This window comes from Mustelus asterias, chromosome 9 (genome assembly GCF_964213995.1).
Source record: "Mustelus asterias chromosome 9, sMusAst1.hap1.1, whole genome shotgun sequence".
NCBI lineage: Eukaryota > Metazoa > Chordata > Chondrichthyes > Carcharhiniformes > Triakidae > Mustelus > Mustelus asterias.
The window spans coordinates 66713781-66740951 of NC_135809.1; the positions used below are offsets into that span (position 1 = coordinate 66713781).

Genomic DNA, 27171 nt, shown 5'->3' on the forward strand with positions numbered 1-27171 from the left:
CCCTCTAACCTACGCATCTCAGGACACTAAGGGGCAATTTTTTAACATGGCCAATCAACCTAACCCGCACATCTTTGGACTGTGGGAGGAAACCGGAGCACCCGGAGGAAACCCACGCAGACACGAGGAGAATGTGCAAACTCCACACAGACAGTGACCCAAGCCGGGAATCGAACCCAGGTCCCTGGAGCTGTGAAGCAGCAGTGCTAACCACTGTGCTACCGTGCCGCCCATAAAGATAAGTGTAGCCCTCAAGTGAAGATGCTAAATTGGGGGAAGGCTAATTACAACAATATTAGGCAGGAACTGAAGAATGTAGACTGGGAGCAGATGTTTGAGGGCAAATCAACATCTGACATGTGGGAGGCTTTCAAGTGTAAGTTGATAGTGATTCAGGACTGACACATTCCTGTAAGGATGAAGGATAAGTATGGCAAGTTTTGGGAACCTTGGATAATGAGAGATATTGTGAGCCTAGTCAAAGAGAAAAAGGAAGCATTTGTCAAAGCTAGGAGGCTGGGAACATACAAAGCAAGTGTGGAATACAAGGAAAGTAGAAAGAAACTTAAGCAAGGAGTCAGGAAGGCTAAAAGGGGTCACGAAAAGTAATTAGCCAGCAGGATTGAGGAAATTCCTAAGGCTTTTTATACATATATAAAGAGCAAGAGGGTAGCCAGGGAGAGGGTTGGCCTATTCAAGGACAAGGGAGGGAATCTATGCGTGGAACCAGAGGAAATGGGCGAGGTATTAAATGAGTACTTTGCGTCAGTATTCGCCAAAGAGAAGGATGACGAGTCTGGGAAAGGATGTGTAGATAGTTTGAGTCATGTTAAGATCAAAAAGGAGGAGCTATTGGGGTTCTTCAGAAACATTAAGGTAGACCTGATGGGATATACCCCAGAATACTGAGAGAGGCAAGGGAGGAAATTGCTGGGGCCTTGAGAGAATCTTTGTATCCTCACTTGCTACAGGGTAGGTCCCAGAGGATTGGAGAATAACCAATGTTGTTCCTTTGTTTAAGAGTAGCAAGAATAAATCAGGTAATTACAGGCCAGTGAGCCTTACATCAGTGGTAGGGAAATTATTGGAGAGGATTCTTCGAGACATGATTTATTCCCATTTGGAAATAAGTGGATGTATTAGTGAGAGGCAACATGGTTTTGTGAAGGGGAGGTCGTGTCTCAGGAACTTGATCCAGTTTTTCGAGGAAGTGACAAAGATGATTGATGAGGGTAGGGCAGTGGATGTTGTTGACATGGACTTCAGTAAGGCCTTTGACAAGGTTCCTCATGGCAGGCTGGTGCAGAAGGTGATGTCGTATGGGATCTGAGGTGAGCTGGCATGGTGGATACAAAACTGGCTCAGTCAAAGAAGGTAACACCAAGAACAGGAAACTTGAGAAACTCGGCATCACCACCAGCAGCAACCAAGCCTCCCCCGGTACCACAGTAGAAAACAGTACCACTGCAGGGAAGTCCATTGTCAACTTGTCCGACTACACACTTCAACCAGATGAAATCGAAGTTCTCAGCCGAGGGCTTAATTTTTGCCCCACCACCAAAATAGACCCCATCAGTTTCGCAGCAGACACAGAGGAATTCATCAGGCGAATGAGGCTGAGGGAGTTCTTCCACAAACCCCAAGAGGCCAACAACGAACACAATGAGACAGCCAATGAACCGGAACAGCCGACAGAGAGATCCGCAGTGCATCCGAAGAGGAAAGAGTCGAATTGGACTCCTCCGGAAGGCCGCTGCCCTCGACTTGACATGTATGCCCAAGCCGTCAGGAGGTGCGTCAACACCAAATTCATCAGCCGCACTCACAAGACAGCCCCGAACATCACCCAAGCACAACGTAACGCCATCCACGCTCTCAAGACCAACCGCAACATTGTCATCAAACCAGCAGACAAAGGAGGGGCCATCGTCATACTGAACAGAACGGATTACTGCAAAGAAGTGTACCGACAACTAAACAACGAGGAACACTACAGACAGTTACCTGCAGATCCGACCAAAGAACACACCCGTCAACTCAACACTCTGATCAAGACCTTTGATCCGGACCTTCAGAACACCCTCCGTGCTCTCATCCCACGTACTCCCCGCGTTGGAGATCTCTACTGCCTCTCGAAGATACACAAGGCAAACACACCCGGCCGTCCCATCGTATCGGGCAATGGGACCCTGTGCGAGAACCTCTCTGGCTATGTCAAGGGCATCCTGAAACCCATTGTACAAAGAACCCTCAGCTTTTGTCGCGACACGACGGACTTCCTACAGAAACTCGGCACACATGGAGCAGTTGAATCAGGAGCGCTCCTCGTCACAATGGATGTCTCGGCACTCTACACCAGCATCCCCCATGACGATGGCATTGCTGCAACGGCCTCAGTGCTCAGCGCCAACAACTGCCAGTTTCCAGATGCAATTTTACATCTCATCCGCTTCATCCTGGACCACAATATCTTCACCTTCAACAACCAGTTCTTCATCCAGACACACGGAACAGCCATGGGGACCAAATTCGCACCTCAATATGCCAACATCTTCATGCACAGGTTCGAACAAGACTTCTTCACCGCACAGGACCTTCAACCGATGCTATACACTAGATACATCGATGACATTTTCTTCCTTTGGACTCATGGTGAACAATCACTGAAACAACTATATGATGACATCAACAAGTTCCATCCCACCATCAGACTCACCATAGACTACTCTCCGGAATCGGTTGCATTCTTGGACACACACATCTCCATTAAGGACGGTCACCTCAGTACCTCACTGTACCACAAGCCCACGGATAACCTCACGATGCTCCACTTCTCCAGCTTCCACCCTAAACACGTTAAAGAAGCCATCCCCTACGGACAAGCCCTCCGTATACACAGGATCTGCTCGGATGAGGAGGATCGCAACAGACACCTCCAGACGCTGGGAAAGATGCCCTCATAAGAACAGGATATGGCACTCGACTCATTGATCAACAGTTCCAACGCGCCACAGCGAAAAACCGCACCGACCTCCTCAGAAGACAAACACGGGACACAGTGGACAGAGTACCCTTCGTTGTCCAGTACTTCCCCGGAGTGGAGAAGCTACGGCATCTCCTCCGGAGCCTTCAACATGTCATTGATGAAGACAAACATCTCGCCAAGGCCATCCCCACACCCCCACTTCTTGCCTTCAAACAACCGCACAACCTCAAACAGACTATTGTCCGCAGCAAACTACCCAGCCTTCAGGAGAACAGTGACCATGACACCACACAACCCTGCCACAGCAACCTCTGCAAGACATGCCGGATCATCGACACAGATGCCATCATCTCACGTGAGAACACCATCCACCAGGTACACACTCTTGCAACTCGGCCAACGTTGTCTACCTGATACGCTGCAAGAAAGGATGTCCCGAGGCATGGTACATTGGGGAAACTATGCAGACGCTGCGACAACGGATGAATGAACACCGCTCGACAATCACCAGGCAAGACTGTTCTCTTCCTGTTGGGGAGCACTTCAGCAGTCACGGGCATTCGGCCTCTGATATTCGGGTAAGCGTTCTCCAAGGCGGCCTTCGCGACACACGACGGCGCAGAGTCGCTGAGCAGAAACTGATAGCCAAGTTCCGCACACATGAGGACGGCCTCAACCGGGATATTGGGTTCATGTCACACTATTTGTAACCCCCACAGAGTTTCACTGGCTGTCTTGTCTGGAGACAATACACATCTTTTTAGCCTGTCTTGATGCTCTCTCCACTCACATTGTTTTGTTTCTTAAAGACTTGATTAGTTGTAAGTATTCGCATTCCAACCATTATTCATGTAAATTGAGGTTGTGTCTTTATATGCTCTGTTTGTGAACAGAATTCCCACTCACCTGAAGAAGGGGCTTGCAGCTCCGAAAGCTTGTGTGGCTTTTGCTACCAAATAAACCTGTTGGACTTTAACCTGGTGTTGTTAAACTTCTTACTGTGTTTACCCCAGTCCAACGCCGGCATCTCCACATCAGTCAAAGAAGACAGAGGGTAGCAGTGGAAGGGTGCGTTTCTGAATGGAGGGCTGTGACAAGTGGCGTTCCTCAGGGATCAGTGCTGGGACCTTTGCTGCTTGTAATATATATATAAATAAATGATTTGGAGAAAATGTAACTAGTTTGATTTGTAAGTTTGCGGATGACACAAAGGGTGGTGGATTTGCGGATAGCGATGAGGACCATCAGAGGATACAGCAGGATATAGATCGGTTGGAGACCGGGGCAGAGAGATGGCAGATGGAGTAATGCATTTTGGAAGGTCTAATACAGATAGGAAATATACAGTAAATGGTAGAACCCTTGAGTATTGATAGGCAAAGAGATCTGGGTTTATATGTATACAGGTCACTGAAAGTGGCAATGCAGGTGGAGAAGGTAATCAAGAAGGCATACGGCATGCTTGCCTTCATCGGCCGGGGCACTGAGTTTAAAAATTGGCAAGTCATGTTGCAGCTTTATAGAACCTTAGTTAGGCCGCACTTACAATATAGTGTTCAATTCTGGTCGCCACACTACCAGAAGGATGTGGAGACTTTGGAGAGGGTACAGAAAAGATTTACCAGGATGTTGCCTGGTATGGAGGGCATTAGCTATGAGGAGAGGTTGGAGAAACTTGGTTTGTTCTCACTAGAACGACAGAGCTTGAGGGGCAACTTGATAGAAGTCTACAAGATTATGAGGGGCATGGATAGAGTGGATAGTCAGAAGCTTTTTCCCAGGGTGGAAGAGTCACTTACTAGGGGGCACAGGTTTAAGGTGCAAGGTTTAAAGGAGATGTACGAGGCAGATTTTTTACACAGAGTAGTGGGTGCCTGGAACTCATTGCTGGGGAGGTAGTGGAAGCAGATATTATCGTGACTTTTAAGGGACGTCTTGACAAGTACATGAATAGGATGGGAATAGAGGGATGTGGTCCCCGGAAGGGTAGGGGGTTTTAGTTAAGTCGGGCAGCACGGTCGGTGCAGGCTTGGAGGGCCGAAGGGCCTGTTCCCGTGCTGCAATTTTCTTTGTTCTTTGTCATCTTGAACAATGAGCCCACACACAGACACACGTCACTCTAGATGCTGAGCTCACAAAGCAAAGACATCACTCTGGACACTAAGCTCGCACAGCAGACACACGTCACGGTGGACACTGAGCTAACCCAGCAGACACACGTCACACCGGACAGAGCTCACACAAGAGACACATGTCAATGTGGACATGAGCTCACACAGCAGATGCATGTCACACTGGATACTGAGCTCACAGAGCAGACATGTGTCAATCTGGACATGAGCTCACACATCAGAGACACGTCACATTGGACACTGAGCTCATACAGAAGACACACATACACCCTGGATACTGAGCTCCTACAGCAGACACATGTCAACCTGGATACTGACCTCTCACAGGAGGCAGACGTCACGCTGAACACTGAGCTCACACAGCTGACACGTCACCCTGAACACTGAGCCCACACACAGGCACATGTCACTCTAGATGCTGAACTCACAAAGCAAATACATGTCACCCTGGATACTGTGCTTGCACAGCAGTTACACAGCAGACACACGTCACACTGGACACTGATCTCACACAGGAAACATACGTCACACAGCAGACACACCTCACCCTGGACACCTAACTCACACAGCAGACACACATCACGTTGGACACTGAGCTAACACAGCAGACACACCACACTGGATAGAGTTCACACAGCAGTTATACAGCAGTCGCACGTCACTCTGGACACTGAGCTCACAGAGCAGACAGACGTCTCATGAAATACTGAGCTTACACAGCAGACACACGTCACTCTAGACACTGAGCTTACACAGCAAACAGACGTCTCATGAAATACTGAGCTTACACAGCAGACACACGTCACTCTGGACACTGAGCTCACAAAGCAGACAGACGTCACATGAAATACTGAGCTTACACAGCAGACACACATCACTCTGGACACTGAACTCACACATCAATTACAGAGCAGAGACACCTCACTCTGGACACTGAGCTCACACAGCAGACACATGTCACGCTAGACGCTGAACTCACACAGCAGACAGACATCACACTGAACACTGAGTGCACACAGACACATCACTCCAGATGCTCTGCTCTCAAAGCAATCACATGTCACCCTGGACACTGAGCTTGCACAGCAGTTACACAGCAGACACGTCACACTGGATACCGATGGCACACAGGAAACACACATCACTCTGGACACTGAGCTAACACAGCAGGCACACATCACACTGGACAATGACCTCACACATCAGACACACGTCGCACTGGACCTGAGCTCACAGAGCAGACACACGTCACATGGGACCCGAGGTCCACACAGCAGACAAATGTCACACTGGACACTGAGCTCACACAGCAAACACACGTCACTCTGGTACTGAGCTCAGTAAGAAGTCTCACAACACCAGGTTAAAGTCCAACAGATTTATTTGGTAGCACAAGCCACTAGCTTTCGGAGCGCTGCTCCTTCATCAGGTCTACGACAACACTACGACAATGGATGAATGAACACCGCTCGACAATTACCAGGCAAGAGTATTCTCTTCCTGTTGAGGAACACTTCAGCAGTCACGGGCATTCAGCCTCTGATCTTCGGTAAGTGTTCTCCAAGGCGGCCTTCACAACACACGACAACGCAGAGTCGCTGAGCAGAGACTGATAGCCAAGTTCCGCACACGAGGAAGGCCTCAACCGGGATCTTGGTTCATGTCACACTATCTGTAACCCCCATGACTTGCCTGGGTTTGCAAAATCTCACTAACTGTCCTGGCTGGAGACAATACACATCTCTTTAACCTGTGCTTAACCCTCTCTCCACTCACATTGTCTGTACCTTTAAGACTTGATTACCTGTAAAGACTCGCATTCCAACCATTATTTTGTAAATTGAGTTTGTGTTTTTATATGCCCTGTTTGTGAACTGAAATCCCACTCACCTAATGAAGCAGCAGCTCTCCGAAAGCTAGTGGCTTGTGCTACCAAATAAACCTGTTGGACTTTAACCTGGTGTTGTGAGACTTCTTACTGTGTTTATCCCAGTCCAACGCCGGCATCTCCACATCACAATTGAGCTCACAGAGCAGACACACGTCACACTCGATACTGAGCTCACAGAGCAGTTACATAGCAGACACACATCACTCTAGACACTGCGCACGTCACTCTGGTACTGAGCTCACACAGCAGACACGCGTCACCCTAGATACTGAGCTCACACAGCAGACACGCGTCACCCTAGATACTGAGCTCACACAGCAGACACACGTCACGGTGGACACTGAGCTCACACAGCAGACACATGTCACACTGAACAGAGCTCACACAGCAGACAAACGTCACTCTGGATACTGAGCTCACACAGCAGACACGCGTCACCCTAGATACTGAGCTCACACAGCAGACACACGTCACGGTGGACACTGAGCTCACACAGCAGACACATGTCACACTGAACAGAGCTCACACAGCAGACACACGTCACTCTGGATACTGAGCTCACACAGCAGGCACATGTCACGCTCTATATAAGCTCACACAGCAGTTGGACAGCAGACACATCTCACTCTGGACACTGACCTGACACAGCAGACAATTGTCACCCGGGACAGTGAGCGCAGATGGAAGGCTCACGCCACTGTGGACACTGAACTCGCACAGCAGACACATGTCAAAGTGGACACTGAGTTCACACTGCAGTTACATAGCACGCACACGTCAAACTAGATACTGAGCTCACACAACAGACACACGTTACACTGGATCCTGAACTCACATAGCAGACACATGTCACACTGGACAGAGCTCACACAGCAAACACATCACTCTGAACACAGTGCACACAGACACACGTCACTCTAGATGCTCTGCTCACAAAGCAATCACATGTCACCCTGGACACTGAGCTTGCACAGCAGTTACACAGCAGACACACGTCACACTGGACACTCTTGGCACACAGGAAACACACGTCACTCTGGACATTGAGCTCACAAAGCAGTTACACAGCAGACACAGCTCAATCTGGTCACTGAGCTCACCCAGCAGACACACGGCAATATGGACATGATCTCACACAGCAGACACACATCACTCTGGACACTGAGCACACACAGCAGACACCACACGTCATTCTGGATACGAGGTCCACAGCAGACAAATGTCACACTGGACACTGAGCTCGCACAGCAGACGCACGACACAATAGATACTGAGCGCACAGCAGTTACAAAGAAGACACACGTCACTCTGGGACATTGAGCTCACAAAGCCGACACACGTCACACTAGATACTGAGCTCACACAGTAGAGAAACGTCAATCTCGGCACTGAGCTCACACAGCAGACACACATCACACTAGATACTGAGCTCACATAGCAGTTACACAGCAGACACACATCACACTCGCCAATGAGCTCACACAGCAGACACGTCACACGAGACACTGAGCTCACACAACAGACACATGTCACACTGGATAGAGCTCACACCGCAGTTACACAGCAGACACACGTCACTCAGGACACTGAGCTCATTAACACAGACACACATCACTAGATACTGATCTCTCAAAGGAAATACATGTCATCCTGAACACAGAGCACACACAGCAGACACACGTCATTCTAGATATTGAACTCACACTGCAGTTACACAGCAGACACACGTCACTCCAGATATCGAGCTCACACAGCAGACACACGTCACCCTGGACACTGAGCTCACACAACAGGCACACGTCACTGATGAGACGGAGATTACGCAGCAGATTCATGTCACATGGACACAGAAATCATGCAGCAGACTCATGTCACTGTGGACACAGAGCTCACACGGCAGTTGCACAGGAGTCACACATCATGGTGGACACTGAGCTAACAGCAGGCACATGCCGCTCTAGAACATAGAACATAGAACATAGAACATTACAGCGCAGAACAGGCCCTTCGGCCCACGATGTTGCACCGACCAGTTAAAAAAAAAAACTGTGACCCTCCAACCTAAACCAATTTCTTTTCGTCCATGAACCTATCTACGGATCTCTTAAACGCCCCCAAACTAGGCGCATTTACAACTGATGCTGGCAGGGCATTCCAATCCCTCACCACCCTCTGGGTAAAGAACCTACCCCTGACATCGGTTCTATAACTACCCCCCCTCAATTTAAAGCCATGCCCCCTCGTGCTGGATTTCTCCATCAGAGGAAAAAGGCTATCACTATCCACCCTATCTAAACCTCTAATCATCTTATATGTTTCAATAAGATCCCCTCTTAGCCGCCGCCTTTCCAGCGAAAACAATCCCAAATCCCTCAGCCTCTCCTCATAGGATCTCCCCTCCATACCAGGCAACATCCTGGTAAACCTCCTCTGCACCCTCTCCAAAGCCTCCACATCCTTCCTGTAATGTGGGGACCAGAACTGCACACAGTACTCCAAGTGCGGCCGCACCAGAGTTGTGTACAGTTGCAACATAACGCTACGACTCCTAAATTCAATCCCCCTACCAATAAACGCCAAGACACCATATGCCTTCTTAACAACCTTATCTACTTGATTCCCAACTTTCAGGGATCTATGCACACATACACCTAGATCCCTCTGCTCCTCCACACTATTCAAAGTCCTCCCGTTAGCCCTATACTCAACACATCTGTTATTCCTACCAAAGTGAATTACCTCACACTTCTCCGCATTAAACTCCATCCGCCACCTCTCGGCCCAACTTTGCAACCTGTCTAAGTCTTCCTGCAAACTACGACACCCTTCCTCACTGTCTACCACACCACCGACTTTGGTGTCATCAGCAAATTTGCTAATCCACCCAACTATACCCTCATCCAGATCATTAATAAATATTACAAACAGCAGTGGCCCCAAAACAGATCCCTGAGGTACACCACTTGTAACCGCACTCCATGATGAATATTTACTATCAACCACCACCCTCTGTTTCCTATCCGCTAGCCAATTCCTGATCCAATTTCCTAGATCACCCCCAATCCCATACATCTGCATTTTCTGCAGAAGCCTACCATGGTGAACCTTATCAAACGCCTTACTAAAATCCATATATACCACGTCCACTGCCTTGCCCCCATCCACCTCCTTGGTCACTTTCTCAAAAAACTCAATAAGGTTAGTAAGGCACGACCTACCTGCCACAAAACCATGCTGACTATCACCTATCAATTCATTACTCTCCAAATAACTATAAATCCTATCCCTTATAATTTTTTCCAACATCTGGACACTGAGCTCACACAGCAGACATGTCACTCTGGACACTGAGCTCACACAGCAGACGTGTCACTCTGGACACTGAGCTCACACAGCAGACGTGTCACTCTGGACACTGAGCTCACACAGCAGACGTGTCACTCTGGACACGGAGCTCACACAGCATACGTGTCACTCTGGACACTGAGCTCACACAGCAGACGTGTCACTCTGGACACTGAGCTCACACAGCAGACGTGTCACTCTGGACACTGAGCTCACACAGCAGACGTGTCACTCTGGACACTGAGCTCATAGAACATAGAACATAGAACATAGAACATTACAGCGCAGAACAGGCCCTTCGGCCCACGATGTTGCACCGACCAGTTAAAAAAAAAAACTGTGACCCTCCAACCTAAACCAATTTCTTTTCGTCCATGAACCTATCTACGGATCTCTTAAACGCCCCCAAACTCACACAGCAGACGTGTCACTCTGGACACTGAGCTCACACAGCAGACGTGTCACTCTGGACACTGAGCTCACACAGCAGACGTGTCACTCTGGACACTAAGCTTACACAGCAATTACATAGCAGACACATGCCAGCTTTGACAAAGGGTCATCTGGACTCGAAACTTCAGCCCTTTTCTCTCCAATGCTGTCAGACCTACTGAGATTTTCCAGCGTTTTCTCTTTTGGTCTTCATGTCACACTGGATATGAACTTACACAGCTGGCACACATCACTCTAGATACTGAGCTCACACAGAAGAGACATCACTCTGGACACTGAGCTCACACAGGAGACACATGTCAGCTTGAACACTGAGCTCACTTCACACTGGATATGAGCTCACAGAGCAGACACACGTCACTGTGGACACTGAGCTCACACTGCAGTTACATAGCACGCACACGTCAAACTAGATACTGAGCTCACACAACAGACACACGTTACACTGGATCCTGAACTCACATAGCAGACACATGTCACACTGGACAGAGCTCACACAGCAAACACATCACTCTGGACACTGAGCTCGCACACCAAACACACTTCACACTAGATACTGAGTTCACACAGCAGTTACACAGCAGACACACACTAGATACTGCGCACACACAGCAGACGCACGACACAATAGATACTGAGCGCACAGCAGTTACAAAGAAGACACACGTCACTCCAGACACTGGGTTCACACAGAAAACACACGTCACTCTAGATGCTGAGCTCACACAGCAGAAACACGTCACAGTGGACACTGAGCTCACACAGCAGAAACGTCACCCTGAACACTGAGTGCACACAGACACACATCACACGAGATGCACTGCTCACAAAGCAAATACATGTCACCCTGGACACTGAGCTTGCACAGCAGTTTCATAGCAGACACAGGTCACACTGGACACTGATGGCACACAGGAAACACATGTCATTCTGGACACTGAGCTCACACAGCAGACACATGTCACACACGATACTGAGCTCACACAGCAGACACACTTCACACTAGATACTGAGCTCACACAGCAGACACACATCACTTTAGACACTGCGCATACACAGCAGACGCATGTCACTCCGGACCCCGAGCACACAGAGCAGACATACGTCACTCTGGACACCGAGCTCACACTGCAGACAAACGTCACACTGGACACTGAACTCACAGCAGACGCATGTCACTCCGGACCCCGAGCACACAGAGCAGACACACATTACTCCGGACCCTGAGCTCACACAGCAGACACACATCACTCTGGATACTGAACTCACACAGCGGACACACGTCACGGTGGACACTGAGCTAACACAGCAGACACACATCACTCTGGATACTGAACTCACACAGCAGACATACGTCATGGTGGACACTGAGCTCACACAGCAGACACACGTCACACTGGACAGAGCTCACACAGCAGTTACACAGCAGACACAGTTCAATCTGGTCACTGAGCTCACCCAGCAGACACACATCAATCTGGACATTAGCTCACATGGCAGACACACCTCACTCTGGACAGTGAGCTCACAAAGAAGATACACGTCACACTGGACCCTGGGCTCACACACCAGACACACGTTACTCTGGACACGAGGTCGACAATGTGGAGATGCCGGTGTTGGACCTGGGTAAACACAGTAAGGAGTCTAACAACACCAGGTTAAAGTCCAACAGGACTACCAAATAAACCTGTTGGACTTTAACCTGGTGTTGTTAGACTCCTTACGAGGTCCACAGCAGACAAATGTCTCACTGGACACTGAGCTCACACAGCAAACACACGTCACACTGGACACTGAGCTCACATAGCAGTTACACAGAAGACACACGTCACTCTGGGACACTGAGCTCACAAAGCCGACACACGTCACACTAGATACTGAGCTCACACAGTAGAGAAACGTCAATCTCGGCACTGAGCTCACACAGCAGACACACGTCACCCTGGACACTGAGCTCACACAACAGGCACACGTCACTGATGAGACGGAGATTACGCAGCAGATTCATGTCACATGGACACAGAAATCATGCAGCAGACTCATGTCACTGTGGGCACAGAGCTCACACGGCAGTTGCACAGGAGACACACATCATGGTGGACACTGAGCTAACAGCAGGCACATGCCGCTCTGGACACTGAGCTCACACAGCAGACGTGTCACTCTGGACACTGAGCTCACACAGCAGACGTGTCACTCTGGACACTGAGCTCACACAGCAGACGTGTCACTCTGGACACTGAGCTCACACAGCAGACGTGTCACTCTGGACACTAAGCTTACACAGCAATTACATAGCAGACACATGCCAGCTTTGACAAAGGGTCATCTGGACTCGAAACTTCAGCCCTTTTCCCTCCAATGCTGTCAGACCTACTGAGATTTTCCAGCGTTTTCTCTTTTGGTCTTCATGTCACACTGGATATGAACTTACACAGCTGGCACACATCACTCTAGATACTGAGCTCACACAGAAGAGACATCACTCTGGACACTGAGCTCACACAGGAGACACATGTCAGCTTGAACACTGAGCTCACTTCACACTGGATATGAGCTCACAGAGCAGACACACGTCACAATGGACACTGAGCTCAAACAGCAGACACGTCACTCGGGACACTAAGCTCACACAGCAGTTATACAGCAGACACGCATCAATCTGAACAGCGAGCTCACACAGCAGACACACATCACTCTGGACACACAGCTCACAGCAGACACATGTCACTATGGGCATTAAACTCACACAGCAGACACACATCACACTGAAATGCTGAGCTCATACAGCAGACATGTCACAGTGGTCACAGATCACACAGAAGACACGTCACTAGATGCTGATCTCACACAGCAGACACATGTCACTCTGGATACTGAGCTCACACAGCAGTTACAAAGCAGACACACGTCACACTGGATACTGAGCTCACGCAGCAGACACACGTTACTCTGGACACTGATCTCATACAGCAGACACACGGCACTCTGGACACTGATCTCATACAGCAGACACGTCACTATGGGCACTAAACTCACACAGTGGAGATAGGGCCTGGGTGGGATTGTGGTCGGTGCAGACTCGATGGGCCGAATGGCCTCCTTCTGCACTGTAGGGTTTCTATGATTTCTATGACAGCAGACACACATCACACTGGAATGCTGAACTTACAGCAGACATATGTCACACGGGACATGAGCTCACAGAGCAGACACACATCGCTCTGGACACAGAGATCTCACAGCAGACACATGTCACTCTGGACACTGAGCTCACACAGTAGACACATGTCACCTTGGAGACTGAGCTCATAGAGCAGACTCAAGTCACGCTGTACACTGAGCTCACACAGCAGATACATATCAGTACTGACGGAATGCTGCACTGTCAGGGGGCCAGGTCTAAAGGAGTGCTGCACTGTCAGAGGGTCAAGATGAAGGGAGTGCTGCCCTATCAGAGGGTCAGGACTGAGGGATTGCTGCCTTGTCAGAGGGTCAGTACTCAAGGAGTGCTGCACAGTCAGAGGATCCGTACTGAGGAAGTGCTGCACTTTCAGAGGGACAAACTTGAGGGAGTGCTGCACTGTCAGAGGGTCAGGACCGAGGGAGTGCTGAGGGTCAGGACTAAGAGAGCGCTGCCCTGCCAGAGGGTCAGTTCTGAGGCTGTGCTGCACTGTCTAAGGGTCAATACTGAGTGAGTGCAGCACGCTTGGAGCGTCAGTAATGAGGGAGGGTTGCACTATCCGAGGGTCGGTACTGAGGGAGTGCGGCACTCTACGATAGTGAATACTGATGGAGAGTACTGTAGAGAGTCATAGAGGTCATAGAGGTTTACAGCATGGAAACAAGTCCTTTGGCCCAACTTGCCCATGCAGCCCCTTTTTTTAAAACCACTAAGCCTGCGTTTCGCCCATATCCCCCGATAACCATCTTATTCATGTAACTTGTCTAAATGCTTTTTAAGAGACAAAATTGTACCCGCCTCCACTACTATCTCTGACGGCATGTTCCAGACACACACCACCCTGTGTGTGAAAAGATTGCCCCTCTGAACCCCTTTCCATGCCTCCTCTCTCTCAAACTTATGCCCTCTAGTTTTAGACTCCTCTACCTTTGGGAAAAGGTGTTGACTACCTAGCTGATCTATGCCCCTCATTATTTTATAGAGCTCTTTTCGATCACACCTAAGCCTCCTACGCTCCAGAGAAAAAAGTCCCAGTCTATCCAGTCTGTACTGAGGAAGTGCTGCACTATCAGAGGGTCTGGACTGAGGGAGTGCTGCACTGTCAGAGGGTCTGTACCTAGGGAGTGCTGCATTATCAGAGGGTCAGTACTGAGGGAGTGCTGCCCTGTCACAAGGTCAGGACAGAAGGAATGCTGCATTCTCAGACGGGCTGTCCTGAGGGAGTGCTGCTCTGTCACAGGGTCAGGACAGAAGGAATGCTGCATTCTCAGACGGGCTGTCCTGAGGGAGTGCTGCCCTGTCACAGGGTCAGGACAGAAGGAATGCTGCATTCTCAGACGGGCTATCCTGAGGGAGTGCTGCCCTGTCAGAGGGCCAGGATTGAGGGAGTGCTGCAGTCTCAGAGGGTCGGGTCTGATAGAGTGCTGCTATGTCAGAGGGTCTAGACTGAGGGAGTGCTGCCCTGTCAGAGAGTCGGGACTGAGGGAGTGCTGCCCCTTCAGAGAGTCAGTACTGAGGGATTGCTGTACTGTCGGGATTGAAGGAGTGCTGCCCTGTCAGTGGGCCTGGACTGATGGAGTGCGGAACTGTCAGAGGGTCAGTACCAAGAGAGTGCAGCACTGTCAGAGGGTCAGTACTAGGGGAGTGCTGCACTCTCTGAGGGTCAGGGCTGAGTGAATGCTGCACAGTCAGAAGGTCAGGACTGAGGTAGTGCAGCACGCTTGGAGTGTCAGTTGTGAGGGAGTGCTGCACTCTCTGAATGTCAGTACTGAGGGAGTGCGGCACTGTCAGAGGGTCAGTACTGAGGGAGTGCTGCCCTGTCAGAGGGTCTGCACTGTGGGAGTGCTGCCCTGTCAGAGGGTCAGTACTAAGGGAGTGCTGTCCTGTCAGTGGGTCAGGACTAAGTGAATACTGCACAGTCAGAAGGTCAGGACTGAGGGAGTGCAGCACGCTTGGAGCTTCAGTTGTGAGGGAGTGCTGCACTGTCAGAGGGTCAATTCTGAGGGATTGCAGCCCTGTCAGAGGGTCAGAAGGAAAGTATAAATACATATTGACATCAATGGGGGACTCCCTCAGTTCTGAGCCTCTGACACAGCAGCACTCCCTCCATACTAACCCTCTGACACGGCAGCACTCCCTCAGTCCAGTGCTGCTCTATCAGTGGGTCAGTAGTGAGGGAGTGCTGCTCTATCAGTGGGTCAGTAGTGAGGGAATGCTGCACTGTCAGAGGGGTCTTTACTGAAGGAGTACTGCATTGTCAGAGGGTCAGTACTGAATGTGTCATTTCAGACCAGAAGGGAAATAGAAACATATAACAACATCAATGGCGGGATTCTAAAAAAAATCAGTTTAATCTGAAAAATATAAAATGCTCTACCCTGATTGGTCATGATTCATAATGTGGAATTTCTAACCTTCAGAAAACCAGTTGGGAACTTCAAGGCCCTCTGTCACAGCAGACAATCTCCAAATAAATACGTCAATCTTTTTAATTTCTAAGCAGCACTCCAGTCACTAGAAATGATATGTCTACCCCAGCCAGCGTTGAAAAAGATTCCTATCCTACAATGTGGTGTTAATGGCCCGACCTTGCCTGCTTGAAAACAGAATGGGTTTCACCCAGGGGCTTTGTCAAGTCAATCCAAAACCACTCTGTCAAATGACTAAGACTTGAGATGTCTGAATTTCTTTACTTAATAAGCTGTTGGATTTTCTCATCAGTCACTGTTTGACTTCCAAAGACAAACGGTACTCCAGGCAAGCAGTGTGTCTCTGTCTACCATCTCACCATTGAACAGGTGGCAGCAGAAGTTCACCCTCATCTACACTGTCAATGACTGAACAACTGGTGCCTTCCAAGACTAATTCAACTTCATATGCATTTTTCCATCGTGGAAGTCCTCACTTCTGGAAAGACAGATCACCATTGAGGGAGTGCAGCACTGTTGAAGGACAGCACTAAACAAGATCCATGGGAATGTTATATGGTCACTGCAGTTCATTGCATCTTGCTGTGGACAAATTATTTTACCCATTAGAATGTGACTTCATTTCAACGTACTTGACCAGCTGTAAAGCACTTTTCAACATTGAGGTGGTACAAAGCTGGTACAGAAATGTCCATCTACGTTAGCTGCTTACCACACAATGGTAGAAGATTTCACAAGGTTTTCGGCCCTCCACTTCATCCAGTGCCATGTACTGGCTGAGTCCTGTGTGAATACAGAAGGTCAGTGGGAGGCAGTGCTTCAGGCCTTTGCGCTGTTGGAAGCCCCCTGCAGCCGTATCAATGTCTAAGAGATCCTCGGAGCGGTAGTGATTGGACAGAGCCATACTGCCCATCAGGCTGTGGAATGAGTGGGGAAGAAACTGTTACTTTCACTCAGTCCCCTCAGACAAAAGCAAAATAGCATTGAGACCAGAAATGTGAAAGAAGACTGGAAATACTCAGCTGTACCTGTACGGAGCCTGCTCCACCATTCAATAAAACAATGGGTGCTCAGATTGTTGTCTCAACTCCACTTTCCTTCCTACCCTTGAACTCCCTTGTCAAAAATAATCTATCTAATTCAGCTTTAAATTATTCAGTGAGCCTGCCTGCACTGTCCTCTGGCAAAGAACATTCCAGAGACTCTCAATAGTTGGGGAAAAAATTCTCTTCACGTCCATCTTAAATGGGAGACCCCTTATTTTTAAACTGTACCCCTGGCTCTACTCTGCGCCATAAGGAAAAACATCCTCTCAGCATCCACCCTATCTAATCTTCAATGTTTCAATAAGATATGGGGATAGGGCCTGGGTGGGATTGTGGTCGGTGCAGACTCGATGGGCCGAAGGGCCTCTTTCTGCACTGTAGGGTATCTATCTATCAAGATCATCTCTCATTTTTCAAAACTCCAATAGATACAGGCTGAGCCTGTCCAGCCTTCAAAGTAACCCCTCCATCCCAGAAATCAATCATGTAAACCTTCTTTGAACTGCTCCTCAAGTTCATCTTGAATATCACTGAAAGAGTCCAGAATCCAGAAAGGACAGTGTGGGAGTGAAGAATTAAATGAGGGGCAGCCTCAAGCTGCGGGTCAGGCTTGCAGACTGAATGGAGGTGTTCCACAAACCAGTCCACATTTGGTCTCAATTTCCTGAACAGAAATGGTGGAATGTGGCAAGCTGAATAACGAGCTGGCATGCTGGAAGGCAAGAACCAGGGGAACCAGTAAATGAGGGAAGGATGTGTTACAAAGGCGGAGGTTGATCCCTTCTCTGAGAACTAACACTTAACCACTCAAAAAGGAGTACCTCACCTCATAATCTGTTAGAAGTGTGAGAAGTAGTACAATCTGCTCTTCAGCAACTTTTTGTGGTTAAATCAAAAATAACTCTGAGGAAGAGCAGGCAGGGTGTGGTTGCTAATCAGAGAGGGTCTGGTGGACTGAAGTGCATTTGTTTCAATGTGAGAAGTGTAGCAGGTAAGGCAGATGAACTTAGAGCTTGGATTAGTACTTGGAACTTGATGTTGTTGCCATTACAGAGACTTGGTTAAGGGAAGGACAAGATTGGCAGCTTAATGTTCCAGGATACAGATGTTTCAGGTGGGATAGAGGGGGATGAAAAAAGGGTGGGGGAGTTGCGCCACTGGTTAAGGAGAATATAGTAAGAAGTCTCACAACACCAGGTTAAAGTCCAACAGGTTTATTTGGTAGCAAATACCATAAGCTTTCGGAGCACTGCTCTTTCGTCAGATGGAGTGGAAATGAGAGCACATTTCCACTCCATCTGACGAAGGAGCAGCGCTCCGAAAGCTTATGGTATTTGCTACCAAATAAACCTGTTGGACTTTAACCTGGTGTTATGAGACTTCTTACTGTGTTCACCCCAGTCCAACGACAGCATCTCCACGTCATAAGGAGAATATCACAGCTGTACTGCAGGAGGACACCTCTGAGGGCTCAAATAGCAAGCAATGTGGGTAGGGCTCAGGAATAAGAAGGATGTAGTCACAATGTTGGGGATTTACTATAGGCCTCCAAACAGCCAGCGGGAGATAGAGGAACAGATATGTAGGCAGATTTTGGCAAGGTGTAAAAGCAACAGGGTTGTTGTGGTGGGAGATTTTAACTTCCCTTATATTGACTGGGACTCACTTAGTGCTCGGGGTGCGGATGAAGCAGAGTTTGTAAGGACTATCCAGGAGGGCTTCTTGAAATGTGTAGAAAGCCCAACTAGGGAAGCGGCCGTCCTGAACCTGCCATTGGGGAATGAGCCTGGCCAGGTGGTTGACGTTTCAGTAGGGGAGCAGTTCGAACAGTGACCACAATTCAGTAGGCTTTAAGGTACTGATGATTAAAAAGATAAGTGGAGTCCTCGCAGGGAGGAACTGAAGGCACTGTTGCTAAGTTTGCAGATGATACAAAGATATGTAGAGGGACAGGTAGTATTGAGGAAGCTGGGGGGCTGCAGAAGAACTTGGACAGGTTAGGAGAGTGGGCAAAGAAGTGGCAGATGGAATATAATGTAGAAAAGTGAGAGGTAATGCACTTTGGAAGAAGGAATGGAGGCATAGACTATTTTCTAAATGGGAAAATGCTCAGGAAATCAGGAACACAAAGGGACTTAGGAGTCATTGTTCAAGATTCTCTGAAGGTTAATGTGCAGGTTCAGTCGGCAGTTAGAAAGGCAAATGCAATGTTAGCATTCATGTCGAGAGGGCTAGAATACAAGAGCAAGGATGTACTTCTGAGACTGGGGGCTTGGTCAGACCCCATTTGGAGTATTGTGAGCAATTTTGGACCCCATATCTAAGGAAGGATGTGCTGGCCTTGGAAAGGGCAGTAAGAAGTCTCACAACACCAGGTTAAAGTCCAACAGGTTTATTTGGTAGCAAATACCATAAGCTTTCGGAGCGCTGCCCCTTCGTCAGATGGAGTGAAAATCTTTTCTCCAACAGTGCACAGAGTCACAGAAATCAAGTTACAGAATACTAATTAGAATGCCCGTGACTTGGATCTTCAGCCTTGGATCTTCAGGTAAGCGTTCTCCAAGGCGGCCTTCACAACACACGACAGCGCGGAGTCGCTGAGCAGAAACTGATAGCCAAGTTCCGCACACATGAGGACGGCCTAAACCGGGATGTTGGATTTATGTCACATTATCAGTAACCCCCACAGCTTTCCCCCTGATCTTGCAGAATCTTACTAGCTGTTCTGTCTGGAGACAATACACATCTCTTTAACCTGTGTTTAATGTTCCCTCCACCCACATTATCTGTACCTTTAAGACCTGGCTGGCTGTAGAGATTTGCATTCTAATTAGTATTCTGTAACTTGATTGCTGTGTCTCTGTGCACTGTTGGAGAACAGATTTTCACTCCATCTGACGAAGGGGCAGCGCTCCGAAAGCTTATGGTATTTGCTACCAAATAAACCTGTTGGACTTTAACTTGGTGTTGTGAGACTTCTTACTGTGCTTACCCCAGTCCAACACCGGCATCTCCACATCTTGGAAAGGGCCCAGAGGAGTTTCACAAGAACGATCCCTGGAATGAAGAGCTTGACGTATGAGGAATGGTTGAGGACTCTTGGTCTGTACTCGTTGGAGTTAAGAAGGATGAGGGGGAATCTTATTGAAGCTTACAGGATACTGCAAGGCCTGGATAGAGTGGACATGGAGAAGATGTTTCCACTCGTAGGAAAAACTAGAACCAGGGGGCACAACCTCAGGCTCAAGGGACGATCCTTTAAAACAGAGATGAGGAAGAATTTCTTCAGCCAGAGAATCTGTGGAACTCTTTGCCGCAGAAGGCTGTGGAGGCCAGGTCATTGAGTGCCTTTAAGACAGAGATAGATAGGTTCGTGGTTAATAAGGGGATCAGGGGTTATGGGGAAAAGGCAGGAGAATGGGGATGAGAAAAATATCAGCCATGATTGAATGGCGGAGCAGACCCGATGGGCCAAGTGACCTAATTCTGCTCCTATGTCTTATGGTCTTATGGGAAGGAATGCAGAATGGAACGCAGGGAGAATGAAAACAGACATGAGACTGGAATGGAGTCCATCTAGTTTCATAGACAGGTCAAGAAAGGAAAGAGTCAAAGATGGACCAGGTGCAGGTGACAGAAAGGTAGGAGTTGAATGCACAGTCACTAAATTTTCCCAGGTTCCCAGATTGGCACCAAGACAATCAACGACACAGGAAATGTCAGAAATAGCCCGAGGGGGACTGGAACAGTAGTATTCAATCTGTGATTAAAAGGCAGGCACATCGGGAAGTGATGTGGCTACTCCGAGAGGCACTTTGCATCTGGAGGGAGGGAGTGAGTGGAGTTGAAGGAAGGGTTCGTAGCACAGAATTAATCATAGAATCCCTATAGTGCAAAAAGAGGCAATTCAGAAAGAGGCAATTCAGCCCGAGTCGGTACCGACTCTCTCCGAGAGAGTGCTTTTCGCAGGCCCATTCCCCCCACTCTATCCCCGTAAACCCACACAGTTACCATGGCTAATGTATCCAACCTACACATTTTTTGACGCTAAGGGGCAATTCAGCACTGCCAATCCACCTAAGCTGCACATCTTACACTGTGGGAGGAAACCGGAGCACACACAGGAAATCGACACAGATACAAGGAGAATGTGCAAACTCCACACAGATATTCACCCAAGCTGGGAATCGAACTTGGACCCTGGTGCTGTGAGGCAGCAGTGCTAACCACTGTGCCGCCCATTATCAAAACAATAAATGCTGGAAATTCTCACCAGGACTGGCAGCATTCTGTGGAGAGAGAAATAAAGCTGATGTTTCAGGTCAAGATGAGCCTCCAGCAGAAGTGGAGGAACACAGATGTGAAGGGTCATGGTGATCCGAAACATGAAATCTGTTTCTCTTCACTGATACTGTTTGACCTGCTGTGTGTTTCCCCCTGTTTACATAGAACATAGAACAGTACAGCACAGAACAGGCCCTTCGGCCCACGATGTTGTGCCGAGCTTTATCTGAAACCAAGATCAAGCTATCCCACTCCCTATCATCCTGGTGTGCTCCATGTGCCTATCCAATAACCGCTTAAATGTTCCTAAAGTGTCTGACTCCACTATCACTGCAGGCAGTCCATTCCACACCCCAACCACTCTCTGCGTAAAGAACCTACCTCTGATATCCGTCCTGTATCTCCCACCACGAACCCTATAGTTATGCCCCCTTGTAATAGCTCCATCCACCCGAGGAAATAGTCTTTGAACGTTCACTCTATCTATCCCCTTCATCATTTTATACACCTCTATTAAGTCTCCCCTCAGCCTCCTCCGCTCCAGAGAGAACAGCCCTAGCTCCCTCAACCTTTCCTCATATGACCTACCCTCCAAACCAGGCAGCATCCTGGTAAATCTCCTCTGCACTCTTTCCAGCGCTTCCACATCCTTCTTATAGTGAGGTGACCAGAACTGCACACAATATTCCAAATGTGGTCACACCAAGGTCCTGTACAGTTGCAGCATAACCCCACGGCTCTTAAACTCCAACCCCCTGTTAATAAAAGCTAACACACTATAGGCCTTCTTCACAGCTCTATCCACTTGACTGGCAACCTTTAGAGATCTGTGGATATGGACCCCAAGATCTCTCTGTTCCTCCACAGTCTTCAGAACCCTACCTTTAGATTTCAAATTTCCAGCAGGTGCAGTACACAGCTTCGGTGATTCAGGATAAGTTACTCAGCCAGATGGATCTTGCTGGCAACTAGGTCTGTACTCTGTTTAGTCAGACACAGAGAGGCCTCGGCCTATATTGGTACTGGAGAGAGGGGTCATGGAGGTTTACAGCATGGAAACAGGCCCTTCGGCCCAACTTGCACATGCCGCCCGTTTTTTCCAAACCCCTAAGCTAGTCCCAATTGCCCGCATTTGGCCCATATCCCTCCATACCAATCTTACCCATGTAACTATCTAAATGCTTATTAAAGAGACAAAATTGTACGTGCCTCTACTACTACCTCTGGCAGCTTGTTCCAGACACGCACCACCCTCTGTGTGAAAAAATTGCCCCTCTGGACACTTGTATCTCTCCCCTCTCACTTTAAACGTATGCCCTCCAGTTTTAGACTCCTCTACCTTTGGGAAAAGATATTGACCATCCAGCTAATTTATGCCCCTCATTATTTTATAGACCTCTATAAGATCACTCCTCAGCCTTCTACGCTCCAGAGAAAAAAGTCCCAGTCTATCCAGCCTCTCCTTATAATTCAAACTCCCGGTAGCATCCTAGTAAATCTTTTCTGCACCCTTTTAATAATATCCTTTCCATAATAGGGTGACCAGAACTGTACACAGTATTCCAAGCGTGGCCTTACCAATGTCTTGTACAACTTGAACAAGACATCCCAACTCCTGTATTCAGTGTTCTGACCAATGAAACCAAGCATGCTGAATGCCTTCTTCACCACTCTGTCCACCTGTGACTACTTTCAAGGAGCTATGAACTGTATCTCTAGATCTCTTTGTTCTGTAACTCTCCCCATTGCCCAACCATGAACTGAGTAAGTCCTGCCCTGGTTCAATCTACCAAAATGCATCACTTCGCATTTGTCTAAATTAAACTCCATCTGCCATTCGTCAGCCCATTGGCCCAATTGATCAAGATCCCGTTGCAATCTGAGATGACCTTCTTCACTGTCCACTATGCCACTAATCTTGGTGTCATCTGCAAACTTACTAACCCCACTTCCAATATTCTCATCCAAATCATTAATATAAATGACAAATAACAGTGGACCCAGCACTGATCCCTGAGGCACACCGCTGGTCACAGGTCTCCAGTTTGAAAAACAACCCTCTACAACCACCTTCAATTGGCTTCTGTCCTCAAGCCAATTTTGTATCCATTTAGCTACCTGACCCTGGATATGAGATGTAACCTTATGCAACAACCTACCAAAGAACAATACAGCACAGAAACAGGCCCTTCGGCCCTCCAAGCCTGCACTGATCATGTGCTCCGAACTAGACCATCCGTTTGTATCCCTCTATTCCCAGTCTGTTCATGTGGCAATCTAGACAAGTCTTAAATGATCCTAGCGTGTCTGCCTCAACCACCTTGCTTGGTAGTGCATTCCAGACCCCCACCACCCTCTGTGTAAAATACGTCCCCCGCATATCCATATTGAATCTTGAACTTGAACTTGCCTTGAAATTGTGACCCCTCGTGTTTGTCATTTTTGACCTGGGAAAAAGCTTCCAACTGTTCACCCTATCTATGCCCTTCATAATTTTATATACTTCGAATAGGTCGCCCCTCAACCTCCATCTTTCCAGGGAGAACAGCCCTAGATTACTCAATCTCATCTCATAGCTAATACCCTCCATACCAGGCAACACCCTGGTAAACCTTTTCTGCATTCTCTCCAAAGCCTCAACGTCCTTTGAGAACATAGAACATTACAGCGCAGTACAGGCCTTTCGGCCCTCGATGTTGCACCGACCTGTGAAACCAATCTAAAGACCTCTAATCTACACTATTCCAATATCATCTATATGTTTATCCAATAACCATTTGAATGCTCTTAATCTTGACGAGTCCACTACTGCTGCAGGCAGGGCATTCCACGCCCTTACTACTCTCTGAGTAAAGAACCTACCTCTAACATCTGTCCTATATCTCTCACCCCTCAATTTAAAGCTATGTCCCCTCGTGTTAGCCATCACCATCCAAGGAAAAAGGCTCTCACTATCTACCCTATCTAATCCTCTGATCATCTTGTATGCCTCTATTAAGTCACCTCTTAACTTTCTTCTCTCTAACGAAAACAACCTCAAGTCCCTCAGCCTTTCCTCATACGATTTCCCCACCATACCAGGTAACATCCTGGTAAATCTCCTCTGCACCCTTTCCAACACTTCCACATCTTTCCTATAATGCGGCAACCAGAACTGTGCACAATACTCCAAGTGCGGCCGCACCAGAGTTTTGTACAGTTGCAGCATGATCTCCTAGCTCCGAAACTCAATCCCTCTACCAATAAAAGCTAACACACCATATGCCTTCTTAACAACCCTATCAACCTGGGTGCCAACTTTCAGGGATCTATGCATATGGACACCCAGATCCTTCTGTTCATCCACACTACCAAGTATCTTACCATTAGCCCAGTACTCTGTATTCCAGTTACTCCTTCCAAAGTGAATCACCTCACACTTTTCCGCATTAAACTCCATTTGCCACCTCTCAGCCCAGCTCTGCAGCTTATCTATGTCCCTCTGTAACCTGCCACTTCCCTCCGCACTGTCTACAAATCCACCGACTTTAGTGTCATCCGCAAATTTACTAATCCATCCTTCTACACCCTCATCCAGGTCATTAATAAAAATGACAAACAGCAGTGGCCCCAAAACACCTTCAATCCCATGTGTCCGTATTTTCTGCAAAAGCTTACCATGGGGAACCTGATCAAACGCTTTGCTGAAATCCATATACACCACATCAACCGCTTTACCCTCATCCACCTCTTTGGTCACCTTCTCAAAGAACTCAATAAGGTTTGTGAGGCACGACCTACCCTTCACAAAACCGTGCTGACTATTCCTAATCAAATTATTCCTTTCTAGGTGATTATAAATCCTATCTCTTATAATCCTTTCCAATACTTTGCCCACAACAGAAGTAAGGCTCACCGGTCTATAATTACCAGGGTTGTCCCTGCTCCCCTTCTTGAACAAGGGGACAACATTTGCTATCCTCCAGTCTTCTGGCACTGTTCCTGTAGACAATGACGACATAAAGATCAAAGCCAAAGGCTCTGCAATCTCCTCCCTAGCCTCCCAGAGAATCCTAGGATAAATCCCATCCGGCCCAGGGGACATATCTATTTTTACCCTTTCCAGAATTGCTAACACCTCCTCCTTATGAACATTAATCCCGTCCAGTCCAACAGCCTGCATCTCAGTACTCCCCTCGACAACACTGTCCCTCTCCTGTGTGAATACCGACAAAAAATATTCATTTAGCGCCTCTCCTATCTCTTCAGACTCCACGCACAACTTCCCACTACTGTCCTTGACTGGCCCTAATCTTACCCTAGTCATTCTTTTACTCCTGACATACCTATAGAAAGCTTTAGGGTTTTCCTTGATCCTACCTGCCAAAGACTTCTCATGTTCCCCCCTCGCTCTTCTTAACTCTTTCTTGAGGTCCTTCCTGGCTAACTTGTAACTCTCAAGTGCCCTGAGCCTTCACGTCTCATCTCAACATAAGTCTCCTTCTTCCTCTTGACAAGAGATTCAACCTCCTTAGTAAACCACGGTTCCCTCACACGACTGCTTCCTCCCTGCCTGACAGGTACATATTTATCGAGGACGCGTAGTACCTGTTCCTTGAACAAGCTCCACATTACAATTTGGTCATCCCCTGCAGTTTCCTTCCCCAACCTATGCCAGCTAAATCTCGCCTAATCGCATCATAATTTCCTTTCCCCCAGCTATAACTCTTGCTAAGGTAAACGTAATCGAATTGTGGTCAATATCACCAAAGTGCTCACCTACCTCCAAATCTAACACCTGGCCTGGTTCATTACCCATTACCAAATCCAATGTGGCCTCGCCTCTTGTTGGTCTATCTACATACCATGTCAGGAAGCCTTCCTGCGCACATTGGACAAAAACTGACCCCTCTAAAGTACTCGAACTATAGCTTTTCCAGTCAATATTTGTAAAGTTAAATTCCCCCACAACAACTACCCTGTTACTTTCGCTCCTATCCAGAATCAGCTTTGCAATCTTTTCCTCTACATCTCTGGAACTTTGCAGAGGTCTATAAAAAACTCCCAACAGGGTGACCTCTCCTTTCCTGTTTCTAACCTCAGCCCAAACTACCTCAGGAGACGAGTCCTCATCAAATGTCCTTTCTGCCACCGTAATACTGTCCTTGACTAACAATGCCACACCTCCCCCTCTTTTACCACCTTCCCTGCACTTACTGAAACATCTAAACCCTGGAACCTGCAACAACCATTCCTGTCCCTGCTCTATCCATGTCTCTGAGATGGCCACAACATCGAAATCCCAGGTACCAACCCATGCTGCAAAGCTCACCCACCTTATTCCGGATGCTCCTGGCGTTGAAGTATACACACTTCAAACCACCTTCCTGCCTGCCAGTACACTCCTGCAACCCTGAAACCTCATCCATGACCTCACTA

The 27171-nt window shown here is 48.2% G+C and overlaps 1 protein-coding gene across 1 annotated transcript in view; it reads right to left on the minus strand.

The window, feature by feature from the left end:
* fbxo3 (F-box protein 3) overlaps nt 1-27171 on the minus strand; it is a 194566-nt gene that overhangs the window by 77526 nt on the left and 89869 nt on the right. Inside the window, exon 5 of the mRNA XM_078221355.1 lies at nt 17136-17340. Within this exon, the coding sequence (XP_078077481.1) occupies nt 17136-17340 (205 nt within the window). The remainder of the gene's footprint in view (nt 1-17135; nt 17341-27171) is intronic.